We start from the raw sequence: 16364 nt of genomic DNA, 5'->3' as shown, positions 1-16364 counted from the left end.
CTGCCCCTTTTTCTCTGAATGCCTGGTGTGGAGGTTAGAGACCGATTATACGACCTCAGATCAGATATAAAATTATCTTCCCCAGTACAAACAGTATGGTTTTACTGGATAGAACAGAGGGTGAATCAAAAACATTGTTTCACCTGGCAGACTTGTACTTTTAGAGCAGGAAGGTCCCCTAGAGATCATTCAACTGATTCCCTTTTATGGACCCAAAGAGTTTATGACTTGCCCAAGGTCACAGAGCTTAGTGGCAGAACTGGGACTAGAACCTGGGTCTCTAGACTCCTAGTATAAAGTTCATTTCACTGCACCACATTGCAGGTTAATTTGCTCTGTATGATGGGGACAGCTGGTGACCCCAGCCTCCGTCGACCTGTCTGACCGTCAATCACAAGAGGCTACTGAGAGCTTATGACCGACTCAGTACAATCTGTGGCCACCAGAGAAAAGAAGATAGAGATGAAGCCCAGAGAACACCCCCTGCTGATCTTTGCTTTGACATTTTGTCCTTGCTTATGAAGGAGAATAGCACTGATTGTTGAGGTGTCCAGGTAGAACCAAAGAGCTGAATTTCTGGTATTTTCATCAAATGAATTAATTTATAAAATCTTAAAAATAAACCACTCAACATACAGAAAAATTTTCTATCTTCTGGTTTTAAGGGAAAAAAGTAGTCTTTTAAATATGCCAAACGCTCACTAGTCAGCTGCATAAATTAATGTATAAAGGACCATCATCTACAAAGTAACTATTAATTCAGTTTTTTTATAGGTCAGGTTTACATAAAAATCAGATACATTGGGAACTTCAAAATTCTTTCAGAGTTTATTCGAAATCCAGCCGAAAGGGGCTTTGGGATGAAAAGATTCCTAATTTCTTCAAGTCATAGGTCATTTCTACTGTAGAGGACCGATATAAATACATATGAAATGAATTCATGGCTAATAGTCACAGCACATCTGTGACAGACGTGGGGAAACATTTCTCCCAGAAATGTGTCTGTGAGATTCTGAAATGATTCTGAAAACCAGAATCTCTGTGAGTTGAGGCACCATTATCTCAACATAATCAAGATGAGACTCTCAAGGTGGAGATCTTATATTCAAGATATCTACCCAGAAATAGGAGGAAGTATCTTCTCCTTTTGTTGGAACTGTTCTCAAGATTTAGTGTAGCTGCTGCTGAAAATGCCATCAGTCCTGGATCATAAAAACCGAAACGACTTTCTCTAGTGATTAGATATTCTGAGTACATGAACAAACACTATCATTATTTTTTATTGCCATCTAAAACAAAACTTGGAAAAGCAGCATATTCAATTTAGAAAAAGGACCCGCTGCAGGAGGACTGTTTTAAGAAAGATTTGCAAAACCTTTCTCACGACGCCGTGGAGAGAGAAATTTCCTATGACACTGTATTAGCACCCTGAAGGGCCTTCCTCTATGATGGGCAATTCAGAGAGCTCACAAGTTCCCTGGACTGGAGGAATTCTCCAGGCCTCTCACCAGGCCCTGCTTGTCAAGGTAGAAAGATGGTGGGTGGGTTTTGAGATAAGAAAATAATATAGTCGTTGCAGAAAAAACACACTTAGGAAAAGAAAAGGAAAAAAACCCAAACTTTTCAATGGACATCTAAAAGCTTTACTACATGTCCTGCTGCTTCAAATTAAATGCTTCTCAATGAGGCTTGGGAGCCCGGATGGCTCCGGCCAGGAGCAAGGTGGCGGGCAGCCCTCACCACGCGACCGTGTTACTTAGCAACCCCATCAGGGGGGGCCCTATGGAGTTGGCCAAACCTCTGCTCCTGGGGAAAGGTTTGGGCTGAAAGCCGCACAGCTGGCAAGACGGCCCAGGAAAAAGGAGGAAAGAAGTGCTGAATAGAAATGAGTTAATTGTCTTGCTGCTTCATATAGTTAATATAACCAACACGTCCTTCTCAGATAAAAGCAAACTTCAATTAAAAAAAAAAAAAAAAAGACTGCTGGTGCAGGGACTCTAGGTACCCTCACGCAGAAAGAAACAAGGAAGCTAAAAAAGAAAATCCTAGCAGATTATTTCCCTTCTGGGAAACAGAATATGTACACATTTTACATATATTATGTTCAATATGATGACATGTGGATATGTTTATATCTATTTCATATTTCAATATAGCCATATTTAAATATTATAATGTATCATGAAAAAGAAATTCTGGTTCTGTTTGCATTTTTTTAAAGGAAATTTGCTTTCTTCTAAAGATTTTATTTATTTATTTGTCAGGGAGAGAGAGGGAACGTGCACGCACAAGCAGGCAGAGGCGGAGAGAGAAGCAGGCTCCTTTCCGTGCAAGGAGCCCGATGTGGGACTCGATCCCAGGACCCTGGGATCATGACCTGAGCTGAAGGCAGCAGCTTTAACTGACTGAGCCACCCAGGCGTCCCAGAAATTTGCTTTTTTCGAGAAAGAAAAGATTCTTTATCTGTGACCTCTTTGGAATTTGCCTTCACATCAAATCAAACAACTACTACCCAAGAAGACTATGAATGTGTGTGGACTATCTATAGCACTTGAGTGGTTTTTTTTTTTTAATTATTTTGATTTATTTGAAAGAGAGAGAGAGATTGCAAGCATGAGTGGGAGAGGGAGAGCAGACTCCCCGCCAAGCAGGGAGGCAGATGCAGGGCTTGATCCCAGGACCCTGAGATCATGACCAGGCTGAAGGCAGATGCTTAACCCACTGAACCACCCAGGTACCCCTGAATACTATTCTTAAAAAAAACAAAAAACAAAAAACCAACTCGACCGAATTTAACAGAAAGGTCTTTCCTATAATTAAACCTTATGTTGCATTTAGAAATTAGGAGGGACTAGAATGCTGAATTCTACTATATCAGGGCATGAATTAACTTGAAAATTAAGCAATTCCTATCCACAAGTGTTATAATGATAAGACTACATACCTCCTGAGTTTATTTAAAAAGAAGCTCCTAGTTCAAGAGAGCACATTTTGGGGCGCCTGGGTGGCTCAGTGGGTTAAGGCCTCTGCCTTCGGGTCAGGTCATGATTCCAGGGTCCTGGGATCGAGTCCCACATCAGGCTCTCTGCTCCGTGGAGAGCCTGCTTTCTCCTCTCTCTCTGCCTGCCTCTCTGCCTACTTGTGATCTCTGTCTGTCAAATAAATAAATAAAATCTTTAAAAAAAAAAAAAAAAGCACATTTTGCCACAGTGTGGGATTTAATTTAACATGGTTCTCTATCTTATGTCCAACCCAAGCCCTCATCTATTTAAACGGATCTAATAACAACTGTTGTACAATCATGTAGCATCAACCCCATGGGTTGATAATTTTACCAAATAATATTACCGAATAAACTGAAACCTTGCTAACTGTAAGCAATTCCCCCAATTAATCTTAGTAGCACTTTTAGGAAACACAGTCATGATAAATATCTGTAAAGTATCTTTCATTATATTAGTTCTATAAAATAAATTTATAATCATATAGTTAATATTTGTTAGTTTTAAGCTTCTTTATATGACATGCTACTTAAGGATTCATTAAAAGGACAATTACATGAAAAATATAGGGAAAGTATAAAGTGTTTTTTAAAAAATATTTATATGCTCAGAAACCATCTGAAATACATCTCACAGTAAGGTTGCTCCAGCTAAGATTAAAGTTAAAAAACGACTTCAATAATATTTGGGGGGATTTGAAAGATTGAAGAGATACAATTTTATGAAGATGCTTCACAGATCAGCAACTTCCCTAACACGTAAGCCAGTAAATTTGCTTTGCAAAAAGTACACGTTGATAAATCTTCTCTGATATGTTTTCTGTCGATTGATATGATAAGATGTATTTTAGTTAAAATTAGGATTGTCTGGAGTTTGGTGGATTTAATTATTTGTAATTACCCAGCTGTTGTCAGCCTGTGGCCATTTTATGACAGTGGTATCTACTATGTGGGTCAGGTTCAACTGTATATCTTCTCAAACGCAGATTTAATGTGCTATTGATGAAACCATTACTAGAACCAAATTAAAGTCTGGGCTGATGTATTGGTCCACAGGGACCTGTCAGACATGAAAGGAGTAATTAGTATTCATTACTTCATACTCCGCAACATTCCAATTATTAATGAACTTCAACTTTTGGACTCTGCTGTATCTATCACAAGCGTCTTCTCAGACATTCATTATTAGGAAGAATCAACTAATATTGGTTTAAAAAAGGCCCCTAACACAAACAGAACTAAAATAAACAAAAGCACTATTAATATCAGAAAACTCTGTGAAGGATGTGACTTGCAAAAAAATGCAAATGATATCCCACCTACAGGGGAGGACTGGGAGGCAGTGAGGACACGCTGGGTGAACACAGGGGCGCTGCAATCCTTGTGGGTTGTGTCCCCCCCCTTTCCTGGGTTTCAATGCTACCTTGCTTTTACAATCCGAAGGGAAACATCTGTAGCCACAAAGGTAGTGGCATAGAGAGAACAACATAGACATGTAAAGATGGAAGGGAACAGGAAAAAAAAATTAAGTAAAATGTTCGTTGCTGGACATGAGAATGGGATGTCCCTTAGGAAATTTACAACCACGTAGGTCAGTTTGGGATGTGATCAAGGCAAAGTCAGTTTTTCTGTTCCTGCTCTGATATTATAAATGGGTATCTCTATTATTAAAGCCCAACTGACCTTTTCCCATTGTTTTTCTCTTCCATTGTTTTCTCCTCCTTATTTATTTCACCCAAAGAAAGGAAAATAATTCTTACATCAACCAGTTTATTTTAATTTTGCGTATCCCCTTCTAGTGTGTGTATGTGTGAATTTTTTAAAAAAATTTTTCTTTTTTTTAGAGTTACATGAAGTTGCAGGGAAGCATCTGCTTTGTTAAACAGACATTTTATCGGGTGGAAATACTATCATTAAAATATCAAACATTATTCCAAAGTACTTTTAAAGTTCTTGTAAACAAAACTAATATCAAAACATGGAGCGTCCTCAACTTTTTCCATTCAAAAATAAGAGGTGGCAAAAAAAAAAAAAAGAAAAAGAAAAAAAGGACGTAGAATAGTCCCTCCTAGGAAGAGGCGGCTAATAGGACTGAAAACACAGCTTGTGTGTATTCCAGAAAACAGCAGAAGGGCGCGAGTCACTACCTTGGTTCTCTGAAACCCTCCATAGATCTTCTAAACGAGTGGTGAGCATATGAGTTTGTACCAACACTTTGGAAAACAATCTGGCAATAGGTTTTAAAGCTGATTTGTGCACGCACTCTACTGCCTAACTCTTCTTCTCCAGAATATAAACCCTGAGGACCCTCTTGTCATGTGCACCAGGAGATGCATGTACAAATATGCAAACATTCAGCGTATTCATATGCACAGCACCATGGCCTGTAATAACCGAAATGTCCTTCAATAACAGTATCAAATACATCGAGGAACAGTTACAACACTGATATGATGATGAAAATCAAACAACTGGAGCTAAAAACAAGAATTTGGGGAAATCTTCGATAGGGAACCGTAGAAAATTCGAGTCCCTTTATATACATGATGAGGACACCTTTGTAAAGCCCCAACTCAAACAAAAGTAAATCAAAGTACTTTAAATAAAATTTTGAAATGAGAACAAAGTTTAGGATACTACCTTTGGGAGAACGAGAGGAACACAAATGCGGCTTAAAGAATATTGGTCATGTTTCTGTTCATAGTTTGAATGGAAGATATATATCTAATTCATTATTAAATTAGAATATATGTATTCTAACACTAGAATATATATATATTCTAATACTAGATATTATATATATATAATATCTATTCTAATACTAATATATATTCTAATACAAGAATATATATATTCTTTTATATATTATGTATTTTATATGTATCAGCACTACATAGTACAATTTAAATAACCAAAACTCTCTCCTGTTTTTAGCAGTCAACTTAAAACATCAACAGCTAGGACTGATTCCCTGTTTACACATCCCCCATCAAAAAAAACAATGTCTTACTTTAGGATCTCTGGCTTAGCATCTGATTCAAGCTCCTAATTACCCACATACTGTACTTCTCACTGGTTCAAGATTCAAAGTAAGTAATACACTTTGACTACCAATTTGTGCTATGTTGTATTGTTTTTTTCATCACCAGGTAAGAAAACATAAACACAAAAAAATGGCCTAAACGACTTAATCCAATTCACCAAACTAGAGGGCAGCGAGCCAAGATTTGAACCAAATATCATCTTCCTTCTTCTACCCCAGTGCTAATTTTTTTTTTTCCCTGCTGAGCAGGGAGCCCGATGTGGGGCTCAGGTCGTGATCCCGGGATCACAACCTGAGCTGAAGGCAGATGCCAACAACTGAGCCACCCAGGCGCCCCCCAGTGCTAATTTCTAACAACCACGTGCTAGCGCGTAAGCCCCAACCCAGAGCTTGAAGTCTCCCTTGAAAATGCTCATGCAGCTAGTTCAAGACCATGGACTGATCACTGTATTTACTTTCCCTCCTATGTCAAGTCCTGTGGAAAAGATGGGAAAATATATGGTGAAAAGAATAAATTCAACATCATGTTGGAAAGAGAACAATGAGTGGAAGCAAATGAAAGAATTTGAATTTGAAAGAATTTGAAAGGAATGAAAGAAATTGATGACAAATATCATGGAAAACATTAGCAAAAGTTAACAATAAACAATCCTTGGAAGGCTAATAAACATATCTTATTAACAATCAAGGAAATATGAAACCAAGCAGCAATGAGATAAGGATTCTGTTATCTGATGTTCCTATTGGCTCTCACTCACGTGAGAGCCTTATTTCCTATGCTCTGTGATTTTTTGCCCATGAACTCATATACCTTGGAATTATGTCTTGTACAATCCTCTGAAGTCTGGGCTTATGTACATAATTACAGACAGGACTTTTGTTTGTGTCTGTCAACTACACTGGTGTGGGACCAATCCAGCCTGCTTAAAAATAAGTTATTGAGGTTTTTAGGTCATCTAAGTAAAAATCAGTCTTAAACGTTTTTGAGAGAGAGAGTTTCTGATTAGGATCTTTCAGGGGACATTTTCCCACTTCCTCTCAGTGCCAAGGTACAGAAAGAAAAGCACTCCTTACTGCAGGGCTGGGTTTTGTTTAAATTTTGACAAATTTACCCTTAAATTGAAGGGATGGACCCCTTGAGGCACAGCAATCTCTAGCCAGACTTCACACCCTCAAATGACGTGGTCCAGGCTCTAGGCGTCCATCACAACAGAAACCCACGGTCATCAGGTTTTAGCAGAAACCAGAAGAAGAAAACCCGCTTTGGTGTTCCTTGTCTATCCAATTCCCGCTTTTTGGTTGCACTTTGTCAACCAAGTGCCAGGAGGTGTGACTATTTTAACATATTTTGTTGTTTTTCTGCATTCACACATCTAATCTGCCATAATGCCCGAAATAAGTCTATGTTTTGATTATTTTTACTTTGGCTAACCATCTTCTAAAGACATAGATGTTTCTTATCCCTGGAGAACTTGTAATCTAATACAGATACAGCACTGGGAAAAAAAAAATCCTAAGAGGGACAGATAAAGGCAGGATATCACAGTGGCCCCGTACAGAATGGACTGTGAGTGGGAAGCAATGAAAGTGGAAATTTAAAATTCCCATTTAATTAATTAAATAGCAGTTGAACTCTGAACTAAGTGAATTTGAAATTTGTAGAGAGACAAGGTAAGTAAAATAGCGTATCATAGGAGGGGGCAATTCATCTGTGTGAATGGGAATAAGAAGTATCAAACAGGTAAAGCATTTCAAGGCCTCAGAGAAGAGCTTCATTTCAATTTAATGTAATAGGCAACAGAGAATTCTTAATGGATTCTTCAACAGGCCAGCAATAGAAACAATATTAGGGAAAGATTATTTTAACCACTCTCTGGGTTGCAGAGGAGTGAGCTGAGTGAGAACGTAAAGACATTACTTCATTCAGCATAAAGAAATGAAAGATCTGCACTATACTGTAAGATGCAGATTAAAAAAAAAAAAAAAGAAAGAAACATGGATTCCAAAACACTGATGAGAAAATAAACAAGGTTTAGGGGAAAAAAAAAGAGTAGGGAGAGGTATGATGGCTAAGTGGCACTCATAGGAATTCTACTGAAAGAAGGGAGTGCCTATTTATTCAGAAAAACTTGTTAAGAAACTACGTTTCCACCTATGTATTAAACTTTATATGATCATAGGGCATTCAAGAGGACATTTAGTTTTTCTCATCTGTGAAGTGAGTGTGACCTCTGATCTTCTGACTGTAGAAGATGCGCTTAAATAAGTCACACCTACAGGGGCTCCTGGCTGGCTCAGGGTTAAGTGTCTGACTCTTGGTTTCAGCTCAGGTCACGATTTCATGGGTCTTGGGATCGAGCCCGTATCAGCCTCCTCGCTCAGTGTGGAGTCAGCTTCAAGATTCTTTCCCTCTGCCCCTCCCCGTGTTCACGTACATGTGTGTGCTCGCTCAAAAATAAATAAATCTTCAAAAAAAAAAAAATCACATCTACTAAGCTGGTTTAACTACCTCTCCATGTAGATATTCCCCAAGATCTCCTTATCAAGCTCCATACTCACATGCCCACTGGCTTCTTAGACTTGCTTTCTGAGAATCTTAAAGTAGGAACTTCATCTTTGAAAGTCTAATAAATGAAATCATTACCTCTTTCCCTACACTTATTCCTATTGCTGTACCCCAACTCTCCATAAGTCACACCATCATTTAACCTGGCAGAAGACTGGAAATCACCCTTGAACATTCCGTTTTTTCCCTACCAACAAAATCCCATTAACAACCACGAACTGATAAAATTAACCCTTTGTGGGATGCCTGGGTGGCTCAGTCAGTTGAGCGTCTGGTTGAGCGTCTGACTTCAGCTCAGGTCATGGTCCCAGGGTCCTAGGATCAAGCCCTGCACTGGGATCCCTGATCAGTGGGGAGTCTGCTTCACCTTTTGCCTGCCACTCCCCCTCATTGTGCGCTCTCTTGCTCTTGCTCTCTTTCTGGCAAGTAAATAAATAGAATCTTAAAAAAAAAAAAAAAAAAAAGGAAAGGAAAAAAAAGAAAAAAAGAAATTAACTCCTTGAGAATTCTTTCATTTGTCCTCTCCTGCTTTTCTAGTATCACTGTTGAGTCATATCATGACTCAACAGGATGACTGCCATTGTTTGCTAATTAGATCCTGGCCCCATGGGTTCTGGTCCATTTCCCTTCAATCAATACTTTACAATGCTGGGGCGCCTGGGTAGCTGTGTTAAGCCTCTGCCTTCAGCTCAGGTCATGATCCAAGAGTCCTGGGATTGAGCCCCGCATCAGGTTCCTTGCTCAGTGGGAGCCTGCTTCTCCCTCTCCCACTCCCCCTGCTTATGCTCCTTCTCTTACTGTTACATAAATAAATAGAATCTTTAAAAAAAATACAATGCCAGCAGCATGCCCTTTCAGAAATAAATCTGATTATATTCCTCCCAGCATGCTTAAGAGTCTTCACTAGCTTCCCCACTGACCTGCTGATGATTCTCAAGGAAAATATGGAGACTCCAGATTTGTTACCCCAGGAAGATAAGGTCCTTCGGATAAGAACCGCTGCTCTTGTCAGCTAATGTTACTGATAAGAATGAGCCCCTTTAGTGTGTTTGGGGAAAAGAAAAAAATTATCAACCTATAGAAAAAGGGCCAATTTAGAAGTGATCTGTGGGTACCCAGGACCTCCACACTCTGGAGGTCCTGCCCATCTCTCAGGTCTCCCCTCACCCAGGCCTTGCTGTCCTTTATTCCTTCCGACCCAAGACTCTCCACTGATGTGGATCCCATTTGCAGTCCTGCCCGAAGCTGTGAGGCTGTTCTGTGTTCTGCCATTTGGTTTTAGTTCTCTCATTCCAAAATTCTCCTCTCCCACTTGTCTGTCTGACAAATGCCCACTCATCTTCCCAGACTTATATTAAATGTCAATGTAATCCCATGTCATTTTTCCCGCAAAGTCTTTCCAAGTCTCCACTCTGGCAATGATGAACCCCTGCCATGAGTACTTCTATTGTCACACCAACGGCACAGTATTTCTTCTGTTTACAGGTCTGCCTTTCCCCTATGGCAATGGAGCTTCCTTAAAGGCTGGCTTTCTCCCCTATCATACTTTGGATCTGTAGGCCCTAGTACAGCGCCTGGTCAACAGAGAAGTTTTATTAGTGACTGATACAGTATGTAAGGAGTCCACCAGCACTCAGATTCTCTGGAAAAAGATGCTAAAAATATCTGCAAGGAGAGAGGGAAGGGGGAAAAACTGGAGATACAGGTAAGAATTTACGCTCATGTAAGTCATCATCCCCATATGTGAGGGTTTAGGAACTAGGATTATTAATGTAATAACTACATGGGGTAAACACCATTTGTTATATTCTTACATATCATTTTAAATTCTCTTGGTCTTTAAAAAAATGCTGGAATGATAAGATCAGTTCCATAAAACCTAATAAAGAGTACATATTCAGGAAATAACATAATTTGGAATAAGGTGTTCTAGACTGTTTGTGATAAAGCCTTGATGCTCTACATAAAATAATTTGTTTCTGAAATATAAGACTTCTGGGACTCACAATAATATGAAACTATAGCCATTTTTCCTGAAGAAAAACTGACTCAAATTTATTAGTCCCTGGAAATTTTGAATTTATATATATATAATACATCTGTGTATATACATGTATAATATATAATATACATATAAAAATTTAAAATTTACATATAAATATATTGTATGTTTTATTTATATTCATTATATAATATATTTAAATATGTAATACATAAAATTATATATTGATATTTATTATATTTATTTTATTCATATTATATATTACTTATATATTAAAATACATATATAATATATAAAATATAAAGAAATATGAAATTATTTATAATCATTATTTTATGTATTACATATTATATATTTGTTTTATTATGTATATTTTATGTATATTTATTATATATTACTTACATATTTCAATACATATATAATATATAAAAAGAAATAAAATATAAAATCATATTATATATTTATAATATATTTAATAATATAATTACAGAGAGAGAGAGAGAGAGAGAATGAGAGGGAGAGAGAGAAAATTGCCAAATTTCTTATACCTAAATTGTGTTATTAAAGGTCCAAGTTTAAAAAAAAAAAAAGGTCCAAGTTAAAGCTAGAGAATGTGTATTTCACAAAAATGTGTATTTCACAAACAAAAAATTTTAGAGCCAAATCTTAATAACAAAGTTTTCACTTCAATGACATTCAAGATTCTACACTGTATTTTTAACACATCAGACACATCAGCTACAATTATATTTATGTCAGAGTTGCAGCTTGTCAAGTAGCTTATTAAATTTTTCTAAATGCTTGGCTGGGTAAATTTTGGCTTATTAAACAATTATAAGTTGTCAGTCACTGTAAATGGATTTACTTGTATAATAAATACTCGACTAATCCGTTAGGGACTATTTAAAAAACAGAAGTTAGTTATCCTTAAGTAGACCTATTTTCACTTAAAACGGACAGGACTAAACTGGTGATGAGAAAGGAGACCATTAACTTTGAGGCAGAGACTGGGTGTCAAAGAAGGGTGGGGAAGAAATTTTGAAATCATAGCTCTTTGAAGGAAAAAAAAAAAACACAAAAGAAGAGAAGGAAGCCCAGTGACTTGTCTAGGGAGTGCTGGTTTCCTGCGTGAAGCCGCACAGAGAGCACATGGAATGCCACCATTCCCATGAGCCCACGAAGACTCGGTCAGAGACATGCTGGCTGCATGTGACCTCTCACACATTTATAGATCGTGCTATGATGACTCCTTGCAGATGGCTTCCCTGCCTCTGGGACAATGTCCTGGACAGTCAGGTGTCCAGGGGAATGGCAGCTATCTGGAACATCACACAGAGCTCATGGGGCATGTTCTCAGTTGTTGGTGGTACCTCTGCCAGTATGGGAATGATTTTAAGGGCCCACTAATGCATTTTTTCAAATTATGTATTTTCCACATATTGTGAGTGTATTAGAAAAAAGAGAACTAGCACAGTAAACCCCTCATTTTGTGATGTCATTACTTTGGATGAAGCTGAGTTAAACCAAAAACAGTGAGTGGACTTAGAAGTGTCCTAAAGAAAAACATTAAGTAAATAAGGATACAGAAGACAGGCAGTTTAGGTAAACACACTAAAGGGGTTTTGCAAAGTCTTAAGCTTCTTTGGTATGAACTGATCAAGGAGCAACTACTCATAGATTTGTGACAATGCATTTTTTTGGTTTATAAATCAGAGACGGGATAACTTGAGTCTAAATCTACCAAAGACATAGTCTACAAATCTGGATCGTGTTGAGGTTGCTTCTTAGAATGGAGGTGTCACGGAATGGAAACTCAGAAACATCACCAACAAGATTCCAATGGACTGTGCTGATTTTGAGGCTAACAGAAGCTGCTGAGTACATTCATATGTAGCACAAAATTAGAGGTGAAAATTCAAGAAAACTTACTTTCCTTTTCTAATAGTGTTTCTGCCAAGCAGGGGACCAAGCACTGGATCGAGTGTTTCCTCCAGATTTTCAACTAGGATGACATCTCCAAAGGCCAAAGCAGTTTCAATGGCATTCAAAAACCTGAAAATTCAATCAGAATTGAGATAATAGCATGTAAATAAGCACAGGAAAAATGTTCAAAATTATTTATATTAAATTATATTTGATTTAATGTAGATTTTTAAAAATGAGACAAACTTAGAGAAAGCTGTTTCATAAAGTATTCAACTAGATTACATAGAAATTCATGATTAGATTTTGAGATGAATTACACAGTGATATTTTCCAAGTGAAATTCAACAGTATGAATAAGTCCATGTGTTAATTAGTTTTTTTGACAATAACCATGGTTGAGACAAATGTAACTTACCCAAACACCATAAATTTAAATTCATTTAACAGGTCCCTTTTTTCAGGAAAAAAAAAAATCCAAAATATATTAAATGCCTTGTGGTTTAGTCAAGCATTGATTTTTTTTTTAAACCTTTAAGCTCTATCGTGGCAAGTGGTAAATTATCACTATATTTCATCCTCCCCCTCCAAACATAGGCTCTCCCCCTCAAAAATAATTTCTTCAAGTTTTCAAATAAGCAAGGAGTACATTTATCTGCACAACGGCAGAAATTCCTTATTTCGTTTCCTATGTGATCAGATGATGAAAGGGTCAAATCAAATACCAGTAAGTCTAAAATTATTCAATATTAACTGAAGACCAACTTCGTCCAAGACAAATTTATCAAACAGTATTGTCATGAGGCGCCAATGACAGAAAGTCTCAGAATAAATTTAGTCCTCCAAGACGATATACAAAACTTGACTAGAAAATTCTCTTCAGGCAGTGCTGGGGTTGTAGGCACGCGAAAATCCTACAACAGGCCAGGTATATGTTTGGGAATAGATTTCTCACCCACTGACCATTGCTGTGTTGCCACATGCCAAATATCCTCAGGGAAAACGGTCCATCCTGTTCCATTCTTGGCCTTAGGAAACCCACCTATCTTTCCACTCAGGTGCAGGGTTTGTTCTCACCTTCAGCTTAATTTCTGTCCCATTTCACAGTAGCAGAGAGGGCAGGCAACACCAAGACTTGGCTAAAATCAGACCCATTTCATGGCCTTTCAACAGAAAGCCAATCCTGCCGATTTCACGTACCCTTTCTGGCCCAAATGTGTGACCTTCAGGTCCGCTCCGTACTTATTCTTGATCCACTTAATTCCCTGCTGCTGGGGATCGATCATCAGGGGCCAGCGCTCACAGTGTGTCAGGATAGTGGCATTTTCGGTCGACATTCTGTCACTGGGCAGCCCCTCATTATTCCAGGTGGCAACGGTAGCATCGTCTGTCAACATGGCAACCAAGTCCAGGCCTTCCATTATGGGGATGGAAACCTTGAGAATCAGAGTTGAATGCAGTCAACTGCCAGGGTGGGAGAGAAAAGACTCCGTGCGACAGACAAGAAAACAAGAGATGAAAGCCAAGACAACACCTGTCAATTCTCTCTGGGCTCTCAGAAGCCAAATGCAACTCTCACCGTGGAACACAATTTGACCCTATAAACACGGTACTGACCGCTCTGAAATCTGTCAAACGCAGTATTCAACATGTGGTTTATTATTGCGTCTGACTTCAAGAGAAAGAAACGTGGCCCTGGGCAGACATCGATGGCTGTTCCCCCAAGGGGAGTGGGGCTTAAACACCAGAAAGAACAGCAGAACAGAAATGTACTTGCTCTGGGGGTCACCGTCCCACATGAGCAAGGCTCAAACGCAGTATCTTGCTCAGGCAATTCATCCTGTAGCACAGGCCAACACTACCAAGAGATGACTTCTCTTCTGTGGGTAGGTTGACAGGATGTATTCTCTGCTCAGGGGCTGAGATGGCAGCCTCGCGTGCCTAGCATGAGGGAGGTTGCGGGGGCAGGGGCATAGGGCAGAGGGAGAGAAGCAAATTCCCTGCTAAGTGAGAGCCCTGTGGGGGTGGGGTGTTGATTTCACAACCCTGAGATCATGACCTGAGCTGAAATCACAAGTTAGATGCTCAGAATTGACTGAGCCACCCAGATGTCCCCAACATCTGTTTAAAGAATAAGGATCATTCTTCACAAAAGTGGACTTTACAAAAAATACGCAAGACTATAGAAGGGAATTTATTAAAGAATTTCTTCATTCGGTCATCTACCACCAAATATTTATGGAGCACCTCCTACATACTAAATCCCATGTGGCGGCTGGGTGAGGGGCTAACATGGAAACATGCCTCCATTAGAAAGGGCAGTAAGAGCCCTACACAGAGTGGGCCAGGGGCGGAGGGTAGGGGACGGGGGTGTAGCAGCAGCCAGAATCAAGACTTACTGGTTGGCCAGGGATCTGCAGCAAAGAAAATGGCGGCAGGATTCTTACAGTAGAGCTGCGATGCAATTCATGTCACTATCTCTAGAGAAGGTAGAGCAATAGTCCTACTGTCTCTGACCACAATGTTATCTTAGCAATAAATTCCATCTCCTACCAACAAGCCTTGGGACTGACACACAGTTTTCTCAAAGACATGAGAAAATCGCTATCTTTTAGAACAAGCGTCCTCCTATTAGCAGGGAGTCTGCAGCTGTAACTTCTTAACTTCAACTTAAGGGAAACAACTTGTAACAACCGGAGGATTTAAATAACTTGAATTTCTGATGCTACAAGGAATAGGAGACAGTACACATGTAGATCTTGTGTCCAAATTCCACAGTTTGAATTGCTTGAGCACCTACTGGGCGCACAGTTGAGTGCAGGGGATCAAAGAGAACCTTCCCTCTCCCTTTTTAAATGATCATTTTAATCTACTAGGGGAAAGAGAGCAGGTAGCTCACACCAAAGAGGATCCTGACAGCTGTGTGAGACTTTGACACTGAAATTTTTAGACACAAATTTCAGGATATTTTCTTGACAGGACTGTGTTCAAATAGTTGCAGGAGTACATCAAGAAATTTTTTTCATTGGAATTTTTTTTTTTTTTAGATATTTACGTCATAGGAATTGTTTTCACAATCAACTTTAACCTAAGTTTAGGCAGAGGAAAACAAACCTCAATTCATAGAGGTAGACAGTATATTGCTGAGTGAAAGAAGTCAGTCAGAGAAAGATAAATACCACATGATTTCACTCGTACATGGAATTTAAGAAATAAAACAAACGAACAAAGAAAAAAAGGCAAGCCCCCCAAAAAGAAACTCTTCAATACAGAGAACCAACTGATGGTTACTGGAGGGGAAGTGGGGGGATGGGTGAAATACGTGAGGGGTTAAAGAGCACAGTCATCATGATGAGCACTGGGTACGTAAAGAATGGTTGAATCACTATGCTGACACCAGAAACTAATCACACTGTACACCAATTATACCGGGATTATAGTAAAACAACCGTGAGGTTGCTGAATTAAAACAATGAAACAAAATACATTTCTTTGAAAAGGACAGTGACAAAACTACTAATATTTATAAGGCTTTAAGTGTTTACAAAAGTTATTCACATACATTCACTCTTTCCAATGTCTCGTTTAACTTAGAGGAGTTCTGGCAAGTAGACCTCTTTGGTTGTCTGTTTCCCCTTAGGACACTGAGGCGTAGAGAAGCTAAGAGCACTAATGACTCCTTGTTTTGTTCTGTCTGTTAACTGCTAGGTCAGGCTGATGAGCAGATTGTAAATGCCTCCATGAACATGTCCAGGTCTCTGTCGTGTGTGCCAGAGGACAACAGCTCTGGGTGGAAACAATTCTGGGTAACATTTTTCTTAGACCCACA

General features: G+C 38.8%; 1 protein-coding gene across 2 annotated transcripts in view; it reads right to left on the bottom strand.

Moving 5' to 3' along the window:
- DNAH11 (dynein axonemal heavy chain 11) overlaps positions 1-16364 on the bottom strand; it is a 331865-nt gene that overhangs the window by 58076 nt on the left and 257425 nt on the right. For both annotated transcript variants that reach the window (XM_080818899.1, XM_080818900.1), the window contains exons 64-65: positions 13736-13971; positions 12542-12664 (exon numbers count right to left, since the gene is read on the bottom strand). In XM_080818899.1, coding sequence (XP_080675025.1) covers positions 12542-12664; positions 13736-13971 — 359 coding nt within the window. The remainder of the gene's footprint in view (positions 1-12541; positions 12665-13735; positions 13972-16364) is intronic.

Source organism: Martes martes (genome assembly GCF_963455335.1).
Source record: "Martes martes genome assembly, chromosome: 11".
Taxonomy (NCBI): Eukaryota; Metazoa; Chordata; class Mammalia; order Carnivora; family Mustelidae; genus Martes; species Martes martes.
Note: the sequence above shows the minus strand (reverse complement) of the source record. Positions and strands in the feature narration are given on the sequence as shown.